The sequence below is a fragment of the Ammodytes marinus genome, assembly GCF_949987685.1.
Source record: "Ammodytes marinus genome assembly, chromosome: 4".
NCBI lineage: Eukaryota > Metazoa > Chordata > Actinopteri > Uranoscopiformes > Ammodytidae > Ammodytes > Ammodytes marinus.
Window position 1 is genome coordinate 17,494,666 of NC_137233.1, and position 24,104 is coordinate 17,518,769.

Genomic DNA, 24,104 nt, shown 5'->3' on the forward strand with positions numbered 1-24,104 from the left:
TATGAAATGTAAGTGTAATCTTAATATTCCTATTGAAATCCTCATTCACTGTTTCTCATTAAAAATGTATATTCTTGCCAAATAACACAAAACAAAGAATAAATGATTATATCTTAAATTATTCAAGTTTTCTGGAGTTTGTTTTATTTGAGTTACAAAATATGAAGTGCCATCAGCAGACTCCACAGGAGAGTTTGCCAACCTTCTTGTGTTACAAGTATTTACACCCAAAAATCAAGGATATCCATCTAAATTTCCACTTTGAGTTCTGGTACCTCCCAGAGTTGCTGTCTCTGTCAAGTTGTCCAAGCTCCATTGTCAGTTTAAATATTTAAAATATTTACAAAGTCCCGTATTCAAAAACTCCCAAATTAATCCGTAGCTTGTTCAATGCGAAGGCAGGTTGCCAGAAGTGTAACTGCTTCAATAGTGTGAGAAAACGAGGAGAGCTGGTGGAAGTAAAGGAGCTGTTAAACGAACATGGTCCTCTACAGGGTCTCCATAGTTTTACAAGTTGATTCTTCCTTTAAAGAAAGCCTAGGCGAGGAAGTCTGTACATAATTATTTAAAATATCATGTTGAAATGTCTTTTTAGCCATTGTGGCATAACAGCTTTTATGATCCACTCTGGTGAAGAAATGAATATGACAATCAATAAAAGACAGATGAAAGAAAAAGGCCACCCAGAGTCACTCATTCTTGTTCATCAAACATCCTGATTTTGTCTTCAGAGCATCTCCAAACATTAAAATTAAACTCCAATAAATAGAAATACAGCAGAGAAATTGTCAATAAGACTGAGATTCTGGTTTGGTCCATCCCCGAGGTCTTTTGAGAAGGACAAAAACACCAGACAAAAAAAAAAAAAAAAACAGCGAAAAGTTTTGATAGGGTAAATCCTACACGTTCCCATTGTGTCCAGGAAAAAACAAATATATTCCTCTGGTTTCCTGAGGTTCATCGGCAAGAACACCCATTGACTGGACGGTTCCCAGCAGTGAAGGTTACACAGAGGTGATGACAATCATGAGGTGTGGCGAGATGCTGGAGATCCTGTTGAGAAGGTCGGGGGCGAGCTGGGACAAGTGGCTCTCTGAAAATTCGCATGGTGGGAAAATCTGTAGCACATAGGCGGGCTGGAAAAACAAGAGAAACATCAAATTACACACAAAAAGTAACAGAGAATCAAGCGATTTTATATTTATTTATAAAGTTTTGGGTGTTTTTTTGCTTTATTAGACAGATTTGGAGAGAGGGTTAAAATGGGGCAAAGAGGGGAGGACATGCAGAGAACGACCACGGGTGGGATTCTGACCGGGTCTGCTGCGACTGAAGCTCAAGAGGGCCGCTCAAACCACTACACCTTGAGCGCCCCCAACTTATTGATCTTATTTTTTGCCTTAAAATAAATGACGTGACTAGGGCTGCAACAAAGGGTTATTTCCACCATTGATTAACCTTTTGATAATTTTTTGATTGTCTATTATAGACCCCAAAATGCTGTTTGTTAAACAACTAATGTATTAATTGAAAAATTATTGCAGCTTTACACCAAAGTTGGTATGTTACATCTACATCCATACTTGAATTCTCAACACTAATTGTAAAAGAAAGCTCATATTAATTATGCAAGACTGGTACCCAAAATGTTATCATTACAAAAAGCACCCAGCAACAGACTGTGCTCACAGAGGAGATCTGTGGGGTTTAATTCATTTCCACTTTTGTCAAAGTCTGAGCTCACCACTGGTCTGCAGCATGAGCAAAAAAATCCAGCAAATAAAATTAAAACACCAACAGAAAAACCTTTACACATATTATCAATCATGTCTCACCTGGTTAGAACCTGGGTTGGGGATATTGATGATACCTGCAGCCAACTTCGCCTGCAAGTAGTTGATAAAAGCGGTCTTAAGAGCTTGAGTTTGGTTTAGGACGTCATCTTGATCTCGTCCACATGGCAGAGCGAGGAGAAGACAGAAGTCACTGTCCCCCTGTAGAGGAAAAGGTAGAGGTTATTAGCAGACTACATTTAATGAAACAGAGACTCAACTCAATGGGAGTAAGACTCAAGACATGTACCGTCATTCTTCGAGCTACACTCTCCAGTTGTGAAGCCTCTAGTCTCATTCTCTGGAAAATCCTTAGCAATGGGCCTCCCTCTTGCAGTGGCAGTGATCGATGAGCCAAAGCTTTGTTGCCACAGACAAAATGCAACTGGACTGCAGCTGTGTCATTCTTCAGTGCCAGCAGGCCTTGCCACACAATAGGGTATTTCTGTTTAAATATGAGACAAAACAAAGACAAATATGTCAGACAAGGCCTGCTCTTGTCCAGGCCAACAGCCCTGAACACAATTGAAACGTTTTTCTCTTACCGTGAGCAACTGCACCATATTAACAGGCTGTGTAATCTTGCCATCTGGTTTTGCATGAAGGTCTGCACCCTAAGGATTTGAGAAAATAGTGAAACGTGTCATGAACACTTTGTTTAACATTACATTTTTATTTAACATGAACATATCAACCCATAATTTCATTTACACTAAGTTGGCTAGTTTATGATTGTCCACCATGTTAATATGAATGAGGGTTAGGGTTAGACTGAATATTAGAAAAACTCAGAATAAAACCAAACAATTAAACAGCACCAAAAACCAGAGCTTTCATAATAAACAAAGTTAAATCAGCAATTTAAATGGACTACATTTATATAGCGCTTTTTTTCCAAAGCTATTAGCAGGGTGCAAGATAACCATCAGGAGCCACAGCAGCCCCAAATTTACAAAGGTGTACCTGATGAACAGGAGTGTTAAGTGCAGTAAACTCACCATGGTTGGTGTGACACTCAGAGGTGGCTGGTTAAGGCCAACAGGAGATGTATCCGGTATTTGAGAATGAAGACCTCTTGGATTTGAGTATATCCCTGAGTACTCTTGGAATGAGCTGCTAGGTGGTATTAACTGAACTCTCTGTGGAGATGCCATTGCTTGCCCAGATTGTCGGATCCCAATCATTCCATCTTTAGGAAGAGGAGAGTGTGACCTCTTTGCCTGCTCTAATTGCTTGGTTATATCCTTTTCAGATACACCTTTGGGCAAAATATGTGCTCTTGGAGACAAGGATAATGGTTGGTTGGAAGGTGCTGAAGAGGGGTGAAGAGTCTCTTGAATGCGTCCTGAATGAGGGTCTGTGGCCAAACGTTCTCCTTGTTGGTGCAATAGTACACGCATATCCCTTTGTGCCATGTACGTCTCTAACTGGACACTACCCCGCAAAGGGCCCCGAGGATCTGACTGCATAGTCTCTGGTTTTAGCTGTGTGGCAGGCTGTCTTCCTGGAGCCGGATGGAAGCGTCTGGGTTCTTCCTGCTCTGCCTCGTGACTCCTCAATGAACCAGGGTTTACCTTGAGGACCTTGTCTCTGCCAACAGCCTGGGGAGAGGCTGGCCGTTGTTGCATGGAGCCAGACCAGGAAGAAGCAAGAGGGTCACTATGCATCCCATAGCTCATCACAGAGAGAGGGGGAGTATTGACCCGAACATCTCCTTGGACAAGGTGTCCCACTGGAATTGATTGGGCAACACGGTGAGGAGACATCCGTCCTAAGCCTCCAGGCACACTGTGTGGTTGCATGATAACAGACTGCTCGGGATGATGAACACCGCTAATAAACTGCTGCATGGCAGGAAGGCCAGCGGACAACATCACTGGTATGCCCTTAGGTGATGAGGAGCCTATGGGTGAAGACACTTTAGTAAATGGAGAGTGTGAATGACCTGACTTGCGAGGTGATCGAGGTTCCTGCTTAACTCCACTGATATGCGAGGGAGCTCTTTCACCAGTCGATGTAACAAAGCCTACATGGTTGCCAGGGGGAGAGGGCAAATGCGGACTAATTGCAGGACTTATAGCAGAGGTCCAAGATGGTTTAGCGCCATCTGTACTGTGAGGATCAGCACTGTCCATTTTCTTTTGTTTTATTGGCATGTACTCTTGATGGTAACTCATTACTTGCTGGTTACCCTGTGTAAGACGCTTTACTACTCCAGATTGGTAAGTAGATTCCATCTTTTCCAAACCAATGCTTTCTTGTTTAATAGAAGACAAAGGTGACTGCATCTTACCAGGATGTGCATGATCTGTCTGCGATGAAGGCCCCTTTTGAAGTCCTGTATGAGAATGACCATATAGTTCTTGTTTTATCTGTGGCATGGATACCAACTGCTGAGTTTCCATATCCCCTGCTGTTGCTTGAGGGATCTGACTTATTTTTGCACTTATCCTTTGTGGTCCCTCCGTTTTCTGTCCAGAGTGGCTCAAAACTACCACCCCTTCAGATGTATTTACTCTCAGACCTGGACAAGATCCTGTACCTAGAGTTGGGCTCTCAATAATGAAGCGTGCAGCACTTCCCAACTCATCACCAACCGATGCCCCATGGTATGCTCCAGTATCCTCTTTGCTGGGCCTATAGGTTGGTTTGGGCAGGGCCATGTCCATAGAGGGATGTCCAATGTTCATGTTTACTTTGTCTTCAGACTCAGGAGGGTTGCAAACCCGACTTATAACAGAGGTTGCAGTAGATGCAATAACAGAGATCACAGATTTTGTCTCAGCAGATGGTAGTGAGGCTGGAGGTCGAACAATAGGTGGAGCTGGATGCACTGGCATTCTACTATCTGGTTGTGGTGACTTATTAGGCACAACAGCTGATGGAGTATTACTTTCAGAAGGGTTCTGATCTCGTAGGGTTAGCAAATTACTAGGAATAGAACTACTGCCTGGAAGTGAAACATTTTTGTGTTTCATAAGAATCTGTCTTAAGTCACTTGTGCCGTGATCAATACCCATGTTTTCAGAGTCTGATGGTAAAGGCTGATTTTCCTTCGATGCTAATGGCATGACAGATAAAGAGGAGACTCCTGTATCTTTAGACTGGTGGTGCCAATCTGGTGGAGAAACAGGAATTCTGACCGTTTGAATGGGTCTGATATTTGGCCTGTTACCTAGTGGAGACAGGGAAGGGGAGATGCACTCAGGTGGCACCTGTTGAGGCTTCGGGTATATTGGACTCTTAGACTGGGGGATAACAGATTTAAGATTTTCAATCTGTTCTTCAGAAGGAGACTCTGACTCTGCATACGTAGCCTTAACAGCAGAAGGCTCAGGTTCTGGTTTCCAAGACGTAGGAGTAATAACTGCAGCAGTGGCTGCTGATTGAGTTGTTTCAGGAACTATTTTCAAGCTGGAAGGTGTACTATCTGCTAAAGGAGATGTGATTTCATCACTTATTGGAAGTCCATCCTTTGAATCTTTTCTTACTTGCTTTTGGCCTTTACAACGTTTAGGGGTTTTAGGTCTTCCCTTGGTGCCCTTTTTGGGTGTGATTGGGAAGACAGGCTGATCCTGTACAGCGGTTGTATTTGCTTCAGGTTCATTTTCCTTGGTAGGCTGAGCCACAGCTTTCCTCTCAGGTTCTGAACCTACATCTGCAGTTGGTGGAGGTGCTTGGGTTAAGTTGGGTGCAGTTGCTTCCTCTGCGGATATAGAGTAAATAGCAGCCATAAGTTCTGTTTCGCTAGCAGGATTAGATGGTTTTTCTTCCTCTGGGTCACATTTTACTTCTGTATGTGGGATTGGTGGTGTTGGTGGTTTAGTTGGAAAAGGTGGATCTGTAAGTTTAGAAATGTTCTCTAATGCCTGCTCCAACTCCTTCTCCTGTGAAATTAAGTTTGTTGGCGTTTCCATGGACTCCTCTTTTTCCAAAGCCTCATTTTCCATTTCTTCAATGTTGGAGCCTTCTCTAATAGTATTACTGCACTTTGAAACATGGTCACTTTGGTCAACAGGTCTTAACTTCTTTGAAGAATCCTCTTGACTTCCGAGCTCATCATCCCCTAACTGAAGAAGATCTTTCACCTCTGTGACATTTAATCTGATTTTGAGGTTCTTGAGGACGGGAGACTTTGGAGTCCTTGTCAACTTTGTTTTTCCTCGTACAATTCTGTCATTTTCTTGATTGGATTTTTCCTCTAAGATCAGGGAATCTGTCTCATTCCCATTTGATTTAGCCTTTTCTTGAGTAACATCTGTATCTCTGCCCATTTCTCTTTCTTGTTTGTCTTTCTCCTCTTTTTGGTCAACTGCTATTGATACATCTTCTTTACATGAACTTGATGGATTTTGCAAAGCCAAGGACTCTTCATCAATTAGATCAATTTCTTGATTATCATCCTCAGCCACCTCAGTTTTTTCCCCTTTCCTTGCTGATCCAGATCCTAGGACTATGGAGATCTGATTAGATGAAATCTTTGAGCCATGAAAGGGTGTTTTCCCTTTTGATGCTCTCGGAATGCGTTCACCACTTTCTGATTCATTTGAATCTGTGTCTTTGTTGTCCGTTTTTGATATTTCTACTTTAACTGTTGAACTCTCCTCACCTTGTCTGCGATTCTTTGGAGGACGGCCCCTTTTAGTTACAGGGATTGGAGCAGGTGGATCTTGTTCAATATTTTGTGTCATTGCATCTTTGTCTGTACCTCGCTTTCGTGCAGAGCGCGGTGACTCTGTCATTTCCTTTCCAGAACGAACTGGTACATCATCTTCAACTGGTGTTGCATACACAGATTTAACATTTCGTCGTCTTGTCCTGCCTGATGGTATGCTCGGCTCCATCATATCAGGATCTGATCCATGAATAGGAGATTTGCCAGTGGACTTTGAGTCAGCTCTTGGGGATGATCCACGTTTCCGCTCACTCTTGCGTGTACCTTGTTTCTCAGAAGCAGCAGCAGCAGACATAGCGGAAACTGGTGAAACTTGGGCAGGGGATTGTCTGCCCTTTTTATTTTTTATTTCTTTTGTTTTATGGTCTCTCTGTGGTGAGAGTGGCTCTTCATTCGCGTCATCCATAGGCATCTGCACTTTACTAACTTGAAGTTTCTTCTCTCCCTCAGGCTCTGCTATTGCTTTACAAGTGGAATGGGTCTCTTTCTTGCCTACATCCACTTCTTCTGCAAGACTAGGCGGTATGGGACTAGTTGAGTCGGACCTTTGGGGTTGTGTCATTTCAGGATCCAGCTCCGCTTCTGAACTGCTTACAAACTCATCCTGAGAATCACGCCGGCAAGTATTTTCTTTACAGAACAGTTTTACATCCTCAGTAACAATATCTAATGTACCTTCAGATGGAGGAGAAAGTTTACATTTATCCACTGAATAACTGGGTTCAGGTGCTGCTACTGGTGCAGGTTCAGAATCAGATGTGGTCTCAGTTGGCGGTTGGTACACAAGAACAGCTTCATTTTCCTTTATTTCTTCCTTTACCTCTTCCTTAATAAAAGACACAGGGGGATATAAATGAGGTGGCGGATTTATGACAACACATATCTCTTCTGATGGAGGAGATTCCTTGACCATAGCCTGTGTGACAGGAGGAGGTGTGAGACGGGGTTCAGAAATAAATTCTTCAGCTGGACTGATGGGTTTTATTTCTGGCTCAATTATAGATTCTGTTGTTTCAGGTGACCGCAAGACCTGTTGCTCTTGAACAATTGCTTTTCCTTCTCTTTTCTCATCCATGAGAATTGTGTCTCCTTTTGCCTCTTGCAGCGGCTGGGTTTTATTTTTCTGTTGTTGTAGCCGTGTGAGTTCCAGAAAACGACTATGGAAAAGGAAAACAGGCCCAGAGTCAAGTTCACCATCTACTGTCCCAGATTGTTGGTTTTGTGGATGCTCAGGTTCTTCATGTTTACGTTCCAAGTGTTGAAGTCTTCTAGAGTCCAGCTCAAAAACAGGGCTGTGAAGGAAGCGGGAGGCAAATAATTCCCTGCGTTCCTGTTCCTCTGGCTTAGACTCCTCCTTTCGGTCATCAAGTTTGTCTTCTGATCCACTTCGAATCTTTTTCTTTTTCATGTACCATGAGGGTGTAGGTCGAGGTGTTGATTCTACCTTTTCAGTATCCTTTCTGTTGCGTAAACTTGCAAAGTGAGAATCATAATCTAAAAATGACCAGTTATCTTCTCTGGAAGATGAAAGAGATTTTGCACGTTCAAGCAGAGCCTTTGTATCAGGTGTGATGGTTTGGTCAAGTGCAAAGGAGTAGAATTTGTTCCTTTCAAGGTGTGCTAGTTTGGGATCAGAAAACCTGTCAACCCTTGGCCTCTCAGAAAAAGGCAAAGATGTTGAAGGCACAGGAGAGCGGGGTTTGTTCTCTCTGTCCTCTTCAGGGTCAGATCGCAGTTCCCCAGGCTCCAGGTCATGCCAAATACCATATTCCAAACCCTTGCGATTGTGAATGTTTGTACTACGACTTCTAGAAAAGTTCAGGTCAGGTAAAATGTCTTGTTTAACCCATCTCTTTTGATGCTCTACTTCCCCACTAAGTAAAGTAGTGTTTGGCTTGTTAACCTGTGTGTTATTTGTTCTTTTGACTAACGGCTCAAGATCTGGGTGAATTTTGTCCTCATTTCTACTCAACTCTTTCTGAGAAGGATCTAGAAAGTCCTCATCTGCGTGGTGAGAGAAGTGCTGATGTCCTGGAGAGGCGGTGTTATTCCAGTCAGGATCTTCACTTTTTTGTCTAAAACTCCTGTAGACACGCTCCTTCTTAATCCCTTGGTCAGTGTCAAATTCTATTTTCTTTAGTTTATGAGATGGGAAATGATCTGTGACATCCTCAGGTGGTTTACCAACTTCGTGCACAAGACTGCGATGTTCCAAGTCCTCCGTTTCACGTCCTTGGGGACTTCCTGGTGTGTCAGGTTTGTCAGACTCGCGCCGTTGCTGCTGCTGGTGCAACCGCCTATTTTGCTCCATTTGCTTGCGGTAACTCTGAGAGAGGTCAATGTCAACAGGCTCTTCCTTATTCTTACCACTTTTGTCGGAATCAGCATTCAGAGTACCAAATTTGAAAGCAGTTTGATGTTCGTGTTCCCTTACACTGCTTTGGTCTGTACTCCCATCATGTGAAAGCCTTCTGGATGAAGTATTGCTTTGGTGTCGTTTTGACTCCAGCTGGTCCAAAGATCCCTCAGATTTTTCTCTTTGTCCTCTTAGGTCATCTTGACTATCCTTCTGAGTTCCACTTTTATCAGTTTTGAGTCTAGAATCTCTCCGTTGTGAATCTTTGTGTTTGTCAGTGTCTGACTCTTTCAAATATGAGGCACTAGGCCCAAAGTCTGCCGGCTGAATACCATCCTCATCCTCATGCCTGCTTCTTTTCTGACGAATTGTCCTTCCACCGGAATCAGCAAAGCGCCTTTTTCTTGCAGCAAGTCGGTCTGAATCCACTGATGGATCTTTCCCATCATTTCCAATATCAGACTTCAGATGTTTCTTGACTCGATTTTTGCCCTCCAGCTCTGAATTCTCACCTTTACTAATTTCAGATCTTTCACTCTTTACAGAGTCATGAGGAACAGTTGACAACGAATTTCCAGCAAGAGAGTCACCATCCCCCTTACATTTCTGCCTCTCATGAGCATCTTGGTCTGATCCCCTTCCTCTTCCAGAACATCCATCAAAACCAGTCTCAAGCTCTGTTTCAGGTTGTGGGTTAGATGGGGATTGCCCCTTTGCTTTCCTCGATTTAATCTTCTCAGCTTTGTCTTTGTCCCCTTTCTCTTTTCGTTTTGCACGTTTGGTTTTCTCAGTACATGCCACACGATCTGGTTGACTGCCCTTCTCACTAATGTCACTCTTAGAGGCATGTTCCAGCAGGGTCTTTTCAGATTTGTCAAAGTGTGGTGGTGACATAGAGCTCACACTACCACTTCTCTCCGAGGACTGGCTGTAAACCCGTCTTTCTGAGTCTCTGGGAGCTCGCTCAGATGGTGAGGGAGATACAGTAGGAGTAATAGGTCGTCTTGGCTGGGATGGGCTCCACCTGCTGCGGTCAGCTTCGAAACGTTCTCGCTCTCTCTCTCGCTCCCTTTGAATATATGTGTATTTTCGGATGTCTTGCTCAAAGGGGTCTCTGAATTCCCTAAAGTCTCTTGGCTCTTCATGATAACGTGGGTCAAAGGGTTCCCCCTGATAGTGCTCCAGTTCAGGAAAGCGTTCTCTGCTGCGAGCAGCATAGTCTCTTCGAGCCTCCTCTGGATAGAGGCCAGGGGTTCTTATATTCTCAAAGTAAGCTCTTTCTGCTGTAAATTCATGGTATGCAGGCCTGCGTTCCTCTCTGTAGAGAGAATAGAGAGAAAAGTAATGAATTCAGTTAAATAATTAATCATTTATTAAAGTTGCACCGTCACTTTCAGATTAATAAGTACTGAAACACTTTGCAGATTAACTATGATTCTAAATAGGATCACATACTTAACAAAAGACATCATGTATTTAATCAGGGTTCATTTCATTTGACAAAACTTTTCAAATAGCAATCTTAGAAATTCTATTTAATAATAAATTACGACGATCCATTGCACGCAATTTACAAAATAAAAACGTACCGTCGTTCAGGGGGAATTTCATAGAAGTCTCTAATGTCCTGACCAGATGTCTGCATAGATCGGTAGAATGCCATTTGACTCTCTTGACTCGCAAAATCCACCTTAATAATAAAGAAGTTGTTAAAACACATATCGCATACAGAAAATACTTTGTGTGTGTGTGTGTAAAATACTTTTTCACTAATCAACCCAATGATATATATGTTTTTACCTTTATTTTATTGCCACCAATCTTCCAACCTTTGGTCTCCCTTACAGCTGCCTGAGCAAAGTCTGTGTTGTTGTACAAGATGAGGGCCATTCCTTTTAATCTATCAAAGACAACCTAAAAAGGGGACAAAAAGATACAATTAGAATAAAAAAAAAACTCAGCATTTAAAATAAAAGCTGCAAATCTAAAACACAACAGCTTACCTTAACTACATGTCCATAGCGACAGAAGTGCCGTGTAAGGTATTGCTCTGTAATACTAGTAGCCAAACCGTCTAGCCAAACACACGTTGTTGGCATACTCTTCCCAAACCCAAGCTTAAAGAAGAGAAACAAATGAAAATTAGATACATTAGAATGAAAAGAACTACATAGACCAGAAATGTTACTTTTGTTTTCTGTAAACACTACCTTTAGTCTGTTGCTCCCTAGATACTCTCCATCCATCTTCTTAATGGCCTTGCAGACACTAGCAATATCAGAATACTGCACAAAAGCATACTGGGGGACTCCATTTACTTTCTTGATGTCAATGTCCTTGAGGAGAAAAGACAGAACAATTAAAAATACTTATTTACACATTTTAAAATGTACCAATGACAGTACATTGTCCAAAAGTTGCATACCACAATTTCGCCAAAGCGTTGAAAAATGTCAAGGAGTTGTTGATAACTGGTGGTCTTCTCAAGGTTGCCAATAAACAGTGTCCTTGTGGCCTTTGGGTGGAACTCATCTATCCGCCCATCCAAGGGCCTGAACTCATTTTCACTCTCTGTTTCTGAGGAAAGGGAGAAATTTCATTAATAATGCTGCTAAATGTCCAGCACATATTCCTTACTACCAGCATAGTAATAATGTGTGATGAAATTGTTAGTTTTATTCTTTAAAATACTGTTTTGTACAGTCATATGAAACAGTTTGGGACCCCCTTCTAATTTTGGGGATTTTTGTTAATCATTAGCTGGGATTTCAAAGAAGCAAATTCCTTTACATATATGACATACCTTAGGTAAACAGAAGCAATTCAGCGGTGTCATTTTGTTTATTGGAATAATAGAAAATATGCAATAGGCATAATAACAATTTGACTGGTGCATAAATTTGGGCACCCCAGAAGAAAAATGTCATCAGTACTTAGTTGAGCCTCCTTTTGCAAAAATAACAGCCTGTGATGAGTGTCTGGATCCTGGATGTAGGTATTTTTAACATTCTTCTTACATACTAAAGCGATCCAGTTCAGTTAAATGTGATGGCTGCCGAGCATGGAAAGCCTGCTTCAAATCATCCCATAGATTGTCGATGATATTCAAGTCATTGGACTGCGACGGCCATATCAGAACATTGTACTTTTCCCTCTGCAGGAATTTGAACTGTGTTAAGGGTCACTGTCTTGTTGGAATATCCAACCCCTGCGCAACTTCAACTTTGTGACTGATGCTTGAACTTTATCCTGAATAATCTGTTGAAACTGGGTTAAATTCATCCGACTATCCACTTTAACCAGGGCCCCAGTCCCTGTAGTGGCCACAGCATGATTGAACATCCTCCAAATTTGAAAGTAGGTAGCAGGTGTTTTACTTGGAATGCAGTTTTCTCCTTTCGCCACGTAAAGCACTTTTTATAATGACCAAATAACTTATTTTTTGTCTCATCAGTCCAAAGCATTTTCTTCCAATATGAATCTGGCTTGTCTAAATGAGCTTTAGCATACTCCAAGCAACTGTATCTGTGGCGTGGGCGCAGAAAGGGCTTCCTTCTCATCACCCGGCCATACAGATGTTTTGGTGCAAATTGCACTGAATTGTTGAACCATGTACAGATACACCATCTGCAGCCAGGTGTTCTTGCAGGTCTTTGGAGGTGATCGGTGGGTTGTGTGCAACCATTCTCACAATCCGCTGCATATGCCGCTCTTGTACTTTTCTTGGTCTGCTAGACCTGGGTTTAACTGCAACTGTGCCTGTGTCCCTGACAACATTCCTTACAGTAGAAATTGACAATTGAAACCTTTGGGAAAGCTTCTTGTAGCCTTCCCCTAAACCATGACAATGAATAATCTTTGTTTTTAAGATCTTTTGGGAGCTGTTTTGATGATCCCATTCTGTCTCACTTCTGCAGAGAGTCAAAGAGAAGTGCAACTTGCATTTAGGCACCTAAAATACCTTTTCTCATGATTAAACAGACCTTTATATGAGGTTCAAGGCTTAACAACATAATCCAACCAATTTTGTGTTTAAAGTCCTCGGTTTTACATGCTGTTACATGCATTAAAATCAGCAAAACCACAAGGGTTCCCATATTTTTGCACAGCCAGTTTTTCACATTTTATTTAATTTCATAAAACTAAATACTGCTTTTCAAAAAATCTTTGTTTGGAAAACATCCCAGTACTTAGCTGTTCCTGGTAAATGAAAGACATACCACTTTTATTTTTTTTGTGTGAAAGCAGAGTAAATTATAATGCCGGCTGAGAGGGGTTCCCAAACTTTTTCACATGACTGTATATGTCTATTTGTCATCACCTACCAGGACCATTCCAGGCAGTGACTTCAATAAGCATGCCAAAGAACAGCTTTCCCTTGGAGACAGTGAGGGCTTTCTCTTGATCCTCTTGCTGTCTGAAGAAAACCAAACCATAGCGATCTTCTGTTGCTCCATGGATCTGGACTGAGGTCACCTTTCCGTGTTTTTTGAATTCATGGAAAAGTCCATCTTTTAAACTTGTGTCTGCCGAGGGGAAGACAAAATATTGCAATCAAACTCCTATCTTCAAAAAAAGAGCACTAAAAACAACAGAGTTTGCCACAATTTGCAAATCATATTTATGACTAGTCTAAACACAAATCTTTAAATAAGGAAGTGTTTTCTGTTTTTCTGTCTTCCGTTTTTGATGTTGTTGGTATATTGTGTGTTTTGTTGTTTAAAAAAAAGGAAAAATATGTAGTAAGGTAATGATGTTTGCAATATTGCTGTTTTCTTCTTACAGCTTCCATTCCCAGTCACTGTCAAGTTTGTTGACAAATCGCATTGTCAAAATCAGTGAAAAGCTCCTCACAATCTGCTACCTGTCCGTACTCTGCTTGCGCTTAAAATAAATCTGTTGTTAATACAGAGCCTAGGCTCTGTAAAATGGTATGTAAACAAAGTAGGTCTGCTTTGTTTATATTCCCTTTGTTTACATATCATTATACAGAGCCTGGGCTGCGTATTTGCAAAAGTTTTTTTTCAGTGCACCCAGAGTACGGACAGGTAGCAGATTGTAAGGAGCTATTCTCTGATTTTGACAAAGTGATTTGTCAATATTCTCCATTATGACCTAGTAGGCTTTGAACTTTCTAGAGTTCTAATTTCTTCAGATATGTATGCTTGTGACAGTGACACTGAGAAAGTAGACGATTGGCTGACACGTGCACATTTAAAAAGTACTCTGTACACTCACCGGCCACTTTATTAGGCAGAGCAGTTAAATTTCTTACAACACATAACTAATCAACCAATCACATGGCAGAAACTCAATGCATTTAGGCATGTAGACCTGTACAGGACAACTTGTTGAAGTTAAAACCGAGCAACAGAATGGGGAAGAAAGGGGTTTAAGTGACTTTGAACATGGCAATGTTGAGGCGTGCCAGAAGGGCTGGTCTGAGTATTTCAGAAACTGCTGATCTACTGGGATTTTCACGCACAACCACCTCTAGGGTTTACAGAAAATGGTCTGAAAAAGCCACTCCTGTCAGCTAAGAACAGGAAACTGAGGCTACAATTCACACAGGATCACCAAATTTGGACAATAGAAGATTGACGAAATCTAGCCTGGTCTGATGAGTCTTGATTTCAATTGCGACATTCAGATGGTAGGGTCAGAATTTGGCGTAAACAACATGAAAGTATGGCTCCATCATGCCGTGCACAATCAACCGTTCCACGTCCAAAGTCACTTCCCCATTCTGATGCTCGGTTTGACAGCACGTTGTCTTGACCACGTCTACATGCCTAAATGCAATGAGTTGCTGCCATGTGAATGGCTGATTAGCCAGGGTTCGACATAACGTATAGCCCGATGGCCCGGGGCCAGTAAAATCATATGCAGGGCAAGTTGATTGGCCAGTCACTGTCCCGCCCGGGCCAGTGACTGGCCAATCACAGTTCAGTATCTATTTGTAGACTACATCATGGTTCATTGAAATGCGCGTTGAGAGTCGTAATGAAAGCAGTGTTTATTTAAGACTCAATATAATAAACCTAATATAAAATATATTTTTTAATGAAAGGCCAGTGGACAACCGATGCGTGGGCGTTTTGACAGGCGGGGCAACAAGCGGGTGCACTCTCGCTCCGTTGGCAGAGCTGCCTACCGTCCGCCTGCGAGTCGACAAATCAGTCGACTTGCTTTGCCTCCTTTCTTTCTTCCCACAGCAGAGGTTGAGGTGCAGAAAATGATAACTGCGCTTTTCCTTTATCTGCCGACGTAATGTTACAGTATTTGCATGCAAGCCCCAATGGTAATACAAATGAGAGGCGTTATTTAAACGCTGTGAATGCGTCTCCGGTGATTGTGTCGGTTGTAGACAGAAACGAACGGAGGGACTCCGCTCACTGTACAGTTCCTATAGTCGCGCAGTTTGGCACTGTGTTTTCAGGCTCGAGACATTCAATCAGATCGCGGAAGTCTTTCCCATTGAAATCGCTAACGGGGAGAATATCCCCGGTTATTATTTTAGCCACAAACCACAGTTCATCTGCGCGGCGGCTCACTCGCTGGCGAGATCACACGGTGGCGAGATCACACGGTGAAACGCTGCTGTGATCGGACGAAGGCATTGTGTGTTTCTAAGGTGATTTAACGTCATAGTCTTAGACGAGCGTTTAATTTATGCTGCATATTTTGCACTGCATTGTTTTTTATCAATAGTTTGAAAAAAATGGTCCCACACCGGACTCTTATGTGAAGCTGACACTTCATGGAGAAGTGACACTCCTGCAGCGCGCTCACGACCAGACGTGAACTCACATACACGGTGAAATCTCCCATTAAAAAAACGGCATAACCCACTGATTTTCGGATTTCTATTCTATTTTTGAAGTCAACTTGAGCGCAAGTGGAAAACCGGTCATTCGGTCGACACATTCACATCCCTAATGCATATAGAGAAAGTAATAAAAACAGCCTACCACACATGACTTCTGCAGGTGAACTATTCATTAAACTGCCCAAATTCAAGAATAAAAACAACCATCAAACTACTTGACTTTAAAATACTGGCCGACTCTTTCAACATACTTTCAGTTGTAGGCTTCTAATTCAATATGTTTGCCTGGTTTTATATTATGTGTATGAGCAATATCAACATTTCATATAATTAACTAAAAGAAAAATAACCAAATCTAAAGGGAATATCTATACTGTTACAGTATAGATATTCCCTTTAGATCTGGTTATCTTTCTTTATTTTTCTAATACAGGTATTATAATTATTGACACTAAATTATGAAAAAAAAAAAAGTGTGTGCAGGGCCAGTGAAAATATACAAGGGGCCAGTAAAACTCGGATCCACTGGCCCGGCGGGCCAGTAGGAAAAAAAAGTTATGTTGAACCCTGTTAGCTAGTTGTTTTTATAAGCCATTGAACAGCTGTACCTAATAAAGTGGCCGATGAGTGTATATTGTATATACTATTTAGTGTGAATCAATTCTGATTTAAGCTTTTCTAATGCACTGACTACTGGCCAACCAAAGGTGTTGAACATGTGTATATTGTATCGTGTTTATTACTTATTTACTTTACGATTTTACTTTTTTAGAGGCAGAATGAAACTTAAGAGACTCACCTGTGGAGCGCACTGGTAGGTTTTGCACTTTAATTCCAAAGCTTCTGCGTGGCTCATCTGAGTCAAGTCCCATGGAGGACTGAGGTGCGTGTGTAGCTGACGATTGAACAGAGCGTGCCCGAGACCCATCACTTGAACTGCTGTTTGAATCGCTGTGGTCACAAAAAAGAGAAGAAAGATAAGACACTTCTCAGGCTGTCAAAGTATGTGCTAATACCTGTTGATGGTTTGTGAACTGACAAAATGTATTCATCCAGTCCACCCATTAGGTGAATCCATTAATATCATAACAAAAACAAATTATAGTCACACCTGCCACTGCCAGTGCTGCTGGTGCTGCTGACAGAATCAGAGCTTGAAGATCTGCTGTGGGACCGAGATCGTGGGCCTCTCCCAGGGGATAGAGGACCTCTTTTAGGGGAATGAGGAGTTTTGGGGGTTTGTCCCGTGGTCCTTTGTGGGGAAGGGTGCCTTGACTGTGAGGAATGAGATGATCGGCTCCGACGGTGATGGTAGGTTCTATCAACCCGCCGCCCTCTGTCTTCTCTATATAGGTCACGTCGTGTAGAATTAGTAAGAGTAAAGGGGTCTCGAATTCTAGAGTCAAAATGTGGGTCTGTTGCCTCAAAGCTTGCCCCGATAGCAGTTGTACCTGTGCTAGCAGCAGCAAACATAGAACGATCTCTGTAATAATCTGCGTTGTAGTGACGCTGTCTGTCGAAAGAGCCACTGCGGTCATGGTGTCCATATGGGCTGTGATCATAGGCACGTTCACGGCTTTCTGAGCTACTGTGAAATAAGAACAGGGCAGAGAGAGACAAAGAGTTACTATAATTCTAAACAAAAAAAGAAAATAACTTTTTTCCAAATAAAACTATTTAGGCATTTAATTGAACAATAAATCAATAGGCCCGTACAGCAAATATACAGCTCAGAGACACAGCCGAGAGCAAACCCAATGAGATGTTTGGTCAATTAAAGTAGCTTAATATCGGCATTAAAAAGAGATATGTGGATATTCTTCATGTAGATATACATTAAAAATAATGTATGTCGTGCTTTGGCAAAATTAATAATTTTTTAGTATAAAAACAAAACATGGACTATACTGTGGGGTTTCTGTGGCTCAACTGATGTAGTAATGTTCAAATCTAGTGAATAATATGTTAAAGCACTACTTTTAACTTTTCAGTAGTATCTTTCACAACAAAAGTTAATTCAAGGTTTTAGCACAAAAGAAGTCGTTCAACAGTGATTTTACAAATATCACAAAATGACTCACAAATAGACAAATATCCTGAATAATTGTGCTCTTCAATACATGACATAACGGGGTCAACCTATTAAATGTTGTTTGTGTGTAAATACTAAAATGGACGACTTATGTGGCACTGCTCCAATCTCTTAACTGCCCTTAGCCTAAAATGACATGTCATTTTCTGAGCAACAAGCTTACTAACAAGCACAATTTACAGTAAATTCATAAACAGTCACATGAAACAAAGCTGCCCCCGACTCTGATAGTCACTACAACGTACTTCCAATGTAACGATCAACCATCTAATATGTTGAAATGCTATTCATAGTCTTTTTCAAGTTAAAGAGTCAAGTCTTTTTACGTTTAAAAAAAAACAAAAATATTAAACACTTTTGGCTCCTCTGAGTGTCCAGGGGGCTGATTTTAGATGCGGACTGTTCATGAACTACTACAGGTCAGAAAAAGAAAATTAAGCATTTCTCTTAAATATTAAAAGGATAGATTATTCTATCGAGGACGTTGAATTTTAAAATGTCATGCAGTTCAGATCAATGTATTAAAGGTGAAAACAATAGTTTGTAGTACTTGTGTGCTGGAAAAAAGAGGAACTTATATGAAGAAATCACAAAAAAAAAAATATATATATATATATATATATATATAAGGGGTGTGAACATTTACAAAAATGCCTAACCGTGTACACGACAATTTTTTTTCGTGTACACGGTTAACCGTGACGTCATTGTCCTCGTGCCCCCGCCGTCTTGTAGGCGCGCGCACACACACACACACGCGTTCGTTCGCCTGTAAACACACAATTGACATGAACTACGCTCGTTTACACACCTCTTATAATAGGTCCATGGTACACACACACACACACACACACACGCACACACGCACACGCGCACACACACACGCGCGCACACGCGCGCGTTCGCCGTCATAATCGCGCTTCATTCATTTCCTGATTAATATAGCCTATCGCTTTCTACATGTCCACGTTAAATGCATGTTGAACAGGTGTTATAAAGTTCGGGCTACTTACGAGCGTAGTTCACGTCAACCGGGTAACTTTAATCTTTAGGTTATCTTTCATCACTCTTCCGTGGCTGTGAGTCGAGTCCCAGCACGGCGACTCCCCGTGTGTGTGTGTGCGCTGATACACACATTCATTCACTCACACACACTCGCCGAGGGACAGACAGATTCTCGGCAGACTAGCTTTTATCATCCCCAATGAGTTTATTAGTGATGTAAAATCAATAAACGCGTGTCTCCAGAACATATTTAGAAACTTTGAAATTTGAAGAAAAAAAAAAAACGGTTTTCGTTTATTGATTTTTCCTAAACGGTTATGATTTACTAAACGGTTACACGTGCACACCCCTAATATATATATATATATATATATATATATATATATATATATATATATATATATATATATATATATATATATATATATATATATATATATATACACATTTTATAATATCACAACATCTTTCCCTCTGATCAAATTATTTTTTCCCTTAAAAGCAGTGCAAACTTAACATTAGACAAAGCACTAAGGAGGTTTAGAGAAAAAAAATATGCAGAGGGCAGAGCAATACCAACCTTTTGGAAAAGAAGTTACCGAAACTAATCCAAATAAAATCTAGGTTGTCAGAATGTGAGAGCCCGAGTGAAAAACGAGAGGAAAAAACAATACATCTAATTTGGCAAAAACGGTTCTCTTGAAACGCACTGCACGTTATCTTCAAATACTGTTGAGCACCAGGCCAGTAGATTGTTGATGAATAATCCACAGTTAGGCTACTTATTTCTCTTCACTGGATGGAAAAAAGGAAAAACAAAATAATCACAGAAATGGACATCTTAATGGATTTCAGGACATGAAAATAGCAACAAAAGACCCTCATAAATAAATATGGATAAAAAAAAAGAAAAGATGATGAACTTCAGGATATTTAGCATATTCCAGGTTGACTATACAGTGAGTGGATCCTGAATGGAAAACGCTTCCAACTGGATCAGTCTTGTCTTGCAGTATGAAGAAGTAATATGTTCCAATAGTTAAAAGGTCCAAAATGTATTCCAGTGTTGAATGGCAAGTAGTTTAACGTCACACAGGCTCGTAGACTCAGATAGTATGATCACCGCTGATAAAATCCCCATTGGCTTTTGGGCATGAAGTACTTCGAAAATCCATCAGGTGTAGGTATCGGCAGGCTTCATATCTTTGTTGCAACATTTCAAGTAACTTTAAAAAAAGTTGTCTTCAGATCTCTTTAACATACTTGGAGTGCTCTTCTCCTCACTGAGGCTGCAGCTACATCCATACTCGAGTAATCCAAATGAATGGCAACTACACTATCCGTACTAGCGTCAACATCAGTACATCCAACATAGGGTATCAGTATTGCGTACATCCAGGAGGGTACATCCCAGCTATGCGGTCTTCATATGTCTTCATGACCATCAATCCAAAACAAGAAGTAGATCCACAAACTTTGCTGGTTGGATGTTTGGATCCTCAGAGTTGTTGCACAGTCTTCTTGGTGAAGCTTCCAAATTTGGGACAAAAAATGTGTATTATATCTAGTTAATATTATCCTAAATGATCGCAATATCCTAAGACATTTGTTTTACGTTGGTCTTTCTTATGATATGTCAAAAATGTGAGGTTCTTCCATCCACTTGTCCAAAACTTAAATCCAAAACAAGCCGAACCCACTGATGCAAAAAATTGTAAAAAGTAGTCCAACCATCAGTTGTTGCCAAGAGAATAAAAAAACGGACAGCCTGTGATGGGTGATCCTTGTAGTAAATATATATATAGCCTAAATAGTTTCTTAAAAGAAAAGTACATCCTTCATAATATGGACTTACTTCCAGTTTCAAGCGATTCCAAGTAAAAAAAATCAAGGTTAGATCCGGGATTTAGGAGAAAAATGTTTTAGAAATATCCAAAAGCTCCCCACGGTAGTTTCCCACAAAATGTAATAAATCCAAAACTCACCAGGATATTCCTCATTGATGTAATATCCAAACCAGATGTCAAACCTTGAATTATACCTTACCAAATGATAATGTGTAGTTAATTTACTTAGATCCCGTGGGAAAGGCGAGTCAGTTGTTATGATGAAAAGTGGAACGATCCCTAATTACCTTGTGTAACCCCCTTGAGGCGTCTGTCCCTCATGAATGACCCCACTATGTGTTTAGGTTTTACACCTATCCAATACCACTGGATTTATAGGGGAGGCCGTGTCCACTTACCCATCTATTCTCCGTTCATAACGTCCCTCTCTGGTGTGAAGAGACACAGGTGGGCCAAACACTGGACCAACTGTTGCCCTAGTGAATCCTGTAACGTCTCGACTGCTCGAGGGGGAGCTTTCTTCAAGGCCCCGTACAGCGCTAGGCACTGACCCAGGCTCATTGTAGTCAGTCCGAAGGTCTCTGTCTCCCATCTTGTTGACAGCATTGTGAGCCTTCTGTGCACTTTTGATATCCACAAAATCCACAAAGGCTGCTACACCGCCCTCTGACCCTCGCTTCCGCAGAACCTTAACACTTTCCACACGCCCATACCTGAGAGAAGAAAAACAAAGAGGAAACACTTACACAACATCTAAGAATAGGGTAAGTGCAGCCATATTTATGCAATACCAATGTCAGGTAAATAAAGAGCAGACAACAACAAATAAATGAATTGCCTACAATAAACTAAAGAAAGGTTTTTAAGACCACAAAATCAGAATTAACTGTACGAAATTAAGTAGGTAGGAGTATGGTTTTTTTTTTAAACAACTTCAAAGCCCTAATGTTATTCAAATCTAGCTCTGGGACATAACAATGTCAGAGTTTCTCAAAAACATACTAAAATAAATAACACGGATTTCCCCGGAACAATAATAATGGGGTGCCACTGCCACAATAGCTACCATTAACTGGAACTGGATACTGTTTGTTATGTTGCGGACTTGAGTGGCCTCAACATTACGTAAAAAATGTTAGACATATAACGTTTAATAGCTTTAAATGATTTCTATAAACACGGATAGCATACTCGTTTAATCTCATCTGAAACTCAAGTACTTGGTTAGAAGCGGAAGCAAAACCTTGTTTATAAATTACCGTAAACTTGGCAAAATTAGCAAGGAGTATCTTAGCCGAGTATATATTGTGATGGCTACCGACGTCAAGCAGCTCAACAACTCGCTAACCTTTGATCATCAGCCCTGTGGACTCTGTTTTTGACTTGTCTACATTTCTATATTTATCCAACAACTCTGGTTAAAATAACATTATGTTTCGGACTTTTCCAGTGGCCAAAATAACACAAGGAATGCATCTATGTTATTAAACCCTCTGTCCAGCTAACGTTGGCTCCCTTTAGGCTTATACCGATTTTGAAAACGTCTCGACTTCCCACAAAATGGTTGGTTGGGTGGTAGCTCGGTGGCTAGCATACCTTGCTAGCTTACTTGTCTCCGGGCTTGAGCAAAAGTTAGCCACATATTTTAAATCGTAAATATTTATACTTATGTGGGTCTATTCCCGACATTTCGTTTAAACAACACTCGCTATGTTGCAAAATAGCTCATGCAGCACATATGAAACCCCATGACAAAAACTTAAAAATTGCTAACGTTAGCTGAATAAGCACGGGCTACCCAGCGACACCAGCTAACGTTCGTGTTGCACACAGCGCGCGCTGCTCCACCAACAGAGGGTCCCCTCTTGCGTAACTCACCGTTTAAAATGCTCCACAATTTTCTCTTCCCGGACATGTTCGGGTAAATTTCCCACCCAAAGGTGTCTGGTTTCCCGAACCATCTTGCGCTAGTCTCCCCCCTTCATACACATATGATCTCGCACGTTTCTAATCCTTGCCGGTCGGAGGTCCGCTTGAACAAAATGAACGACTCCGTGAATAATCTGGGCCTGGTAGCTTCTGCCCGTTTAGCTTTAGCTGCTGCGTCCTCGGTCCGTGCACATGAACGCGCGCGAGCCTCGCTCCCATGCTCGCTCCTGGTGGTTTTGGGTGCGCGCTGCGCAATCCCGAGAAGGGTTTGTCGCGCGTTCTCGTCAGTAAGGAATATAGCCTACACACAAAATGTAACAAAACCTAACACTATCTATGCTAATTTCCCTCCAGGGACCAGGGTGGGAATTTCTTCCAATAGCATATTATAACACGTGCAATTACTGGATAAATGCTGCAATATTGTTTGATAATTTGATGAAAGCTGAACTATTGTTTTTAAATGTAATGCAAACATTCACAAGTAAACCCTTGATGGACTAGCTTACCGACAATAATTTCTTGTTAAAGGCTCTGGCAACCCTCAAAGATGACATCAACTTTGGTTTTCTCAATAGGCTTTTAACAATAATCTGATTAAAAATGTATTTAATTCATTAAACATAAATGTTATAAAACTTAGTCTAAAAACAGCTTTTTTTGCTGTCTAGAACATTTGACAGGACTTGTGGGTGTGGCAATTAAAAGTTCTTAAAGGGAACATTCTCTCAGTCATGGCGTTGAGCAGGGTGTCTCTCCCTACATACCCAGGGAGCAAAGTGATTGTATGTGATTGTATGGGCATGGCATGTTGTAAAAGGTTGTGTCCAGAAATGTTATCTAGGACCTTCAAGGATCAGAACCTGGGTGGACAACATGCTCAACTACCTGCTGGAAAGCTACAAGGCGCAAATAGCAAATCGGAACCATGGTTTAATGTCAAAGTTACATGATCATATCATCATGAAACTTTGACAGTTGATTACTGACATTAAAACAATGATTTTTTGTATTGAAATTAAAGGCCTACTTCACCGGTTTGAATATTGAATTGTATTGAATTCTGAGATCCTATGTAGTATAAATGTGCGAAAAAAATTGAAATAGGTTCATCCTAGCCTGAGAAAAGGCAGAAAGAGTGTTTTTTTAACCCTTTTTTTAACTTACTTTGTAAATATTACTGTGATGTCTTTTACTGTGACGTCACAGTAATATTTACAAAGTACGTTTTTTTAACCCTATATTTCTCTTTCTGTGATGTCACGAGAAAGAGAAATATAGGGTTAAAAAAACACTCTTTCTGCCTTTTCTCAGGCTAGGATGAACCGATTTTTTTTTTTTTTTGCACATTTATACTACATAGGATCTCAGAATTCAATACACCTTCATATTCAAACCGGTGAAGTAGGCCTTTAAATTAAAAAAAAAGTAATATATGCAAATTGGGCATATTATACCAATTATGCGTACATTTGCATATCTTTAAAAAACAAAAATCTAGATTTTGGATAAAGCCAAAGTTCAAATCTTTATTGCATT

The 24,104-nt window shown here is 40.9% G+C and overlaps 1 protein-coding gene across 4 annotated transcripts; it reads right to left on the reverse strand.

Moving 5' to 3' along the window:
* Positions 1–137: 137 nt before the first annotated feature.
* On the reverse strand, positions 138–22,744 carry LOC307248920 (msx2-interacting protein). Of its 4 annotated transcripts, none has more exons than XM_080025468.1 (15): positions 22,515–22,744; positions 21,035–21,349; positions 16,804–17,277; positions 16,492–16,643; positions 13,189–13,389; positions 11,289–11,440; positions 11,074–11,199; positions 10,867–10,980; positions 10,664–10,777; positions 10,453–10,553; positions 2,831–10,181; positions 2,378–2,446; positions 2,083–2,277; positions 1,836–1,994; positions 138–1,136 (listed from the first exon to the last, which is right to left on the reverse strand). In XM_080025468.1, the coding sequence occupies exons 1-15, from the start codon at positions 22,595–22,597 to the stop codon at positions 1,005–1,007; spliced, it is 9,738 nt and encodes a 3,245-aa protein (XP_079881594.1). In that variant the 5' UTR covers positions 22,598–22,744; the 3' UTR covers positions 138–1,004. The 4 variants fall into 4 exon arrangements, with proteins under 4 accessions (XP_079881594.1, XP_079881595.1, XP_079881593.1 ...); XM_080025469.1 differs by having other exon boundaries at positions 11,289–11,434; positions 16,804–17,280; XM_080025467.1 differs by having other exon boundaries at positions 16,804–17,280.
* Between the last annotated feature and the right edge of the window lie 1,360 nt (positions 22,745–24,104).

What these genes read in the sequence shown, in the direction of transcription:
- LOC307248920 (XM_080025467.1), bottom strand. Translation starts at nt 22,597, where the DNA reads ATGGTTCGGGAAACCAGACACCTTTGGGTGGGAAATTTACCCGAACAT. An exon ending in ATTGTGGAGCATTTTAAACG is followed by an intron (nt 21,350 to 22,514) that starts GTGAGTTACGCA and finishes TTCTTCTCTCAG; the next exon opens with GTATGGGCGTGTGGAAAGTG. An exon ending in ATATGGTGCAGTTGCTCACG is followed by an intron (nt 2,278 to 2,377) that starts GTAAGAGAAAAA and finishes ATATTTAAACAG; the next exon opens with AAATACCCTATTGTGTGGCA.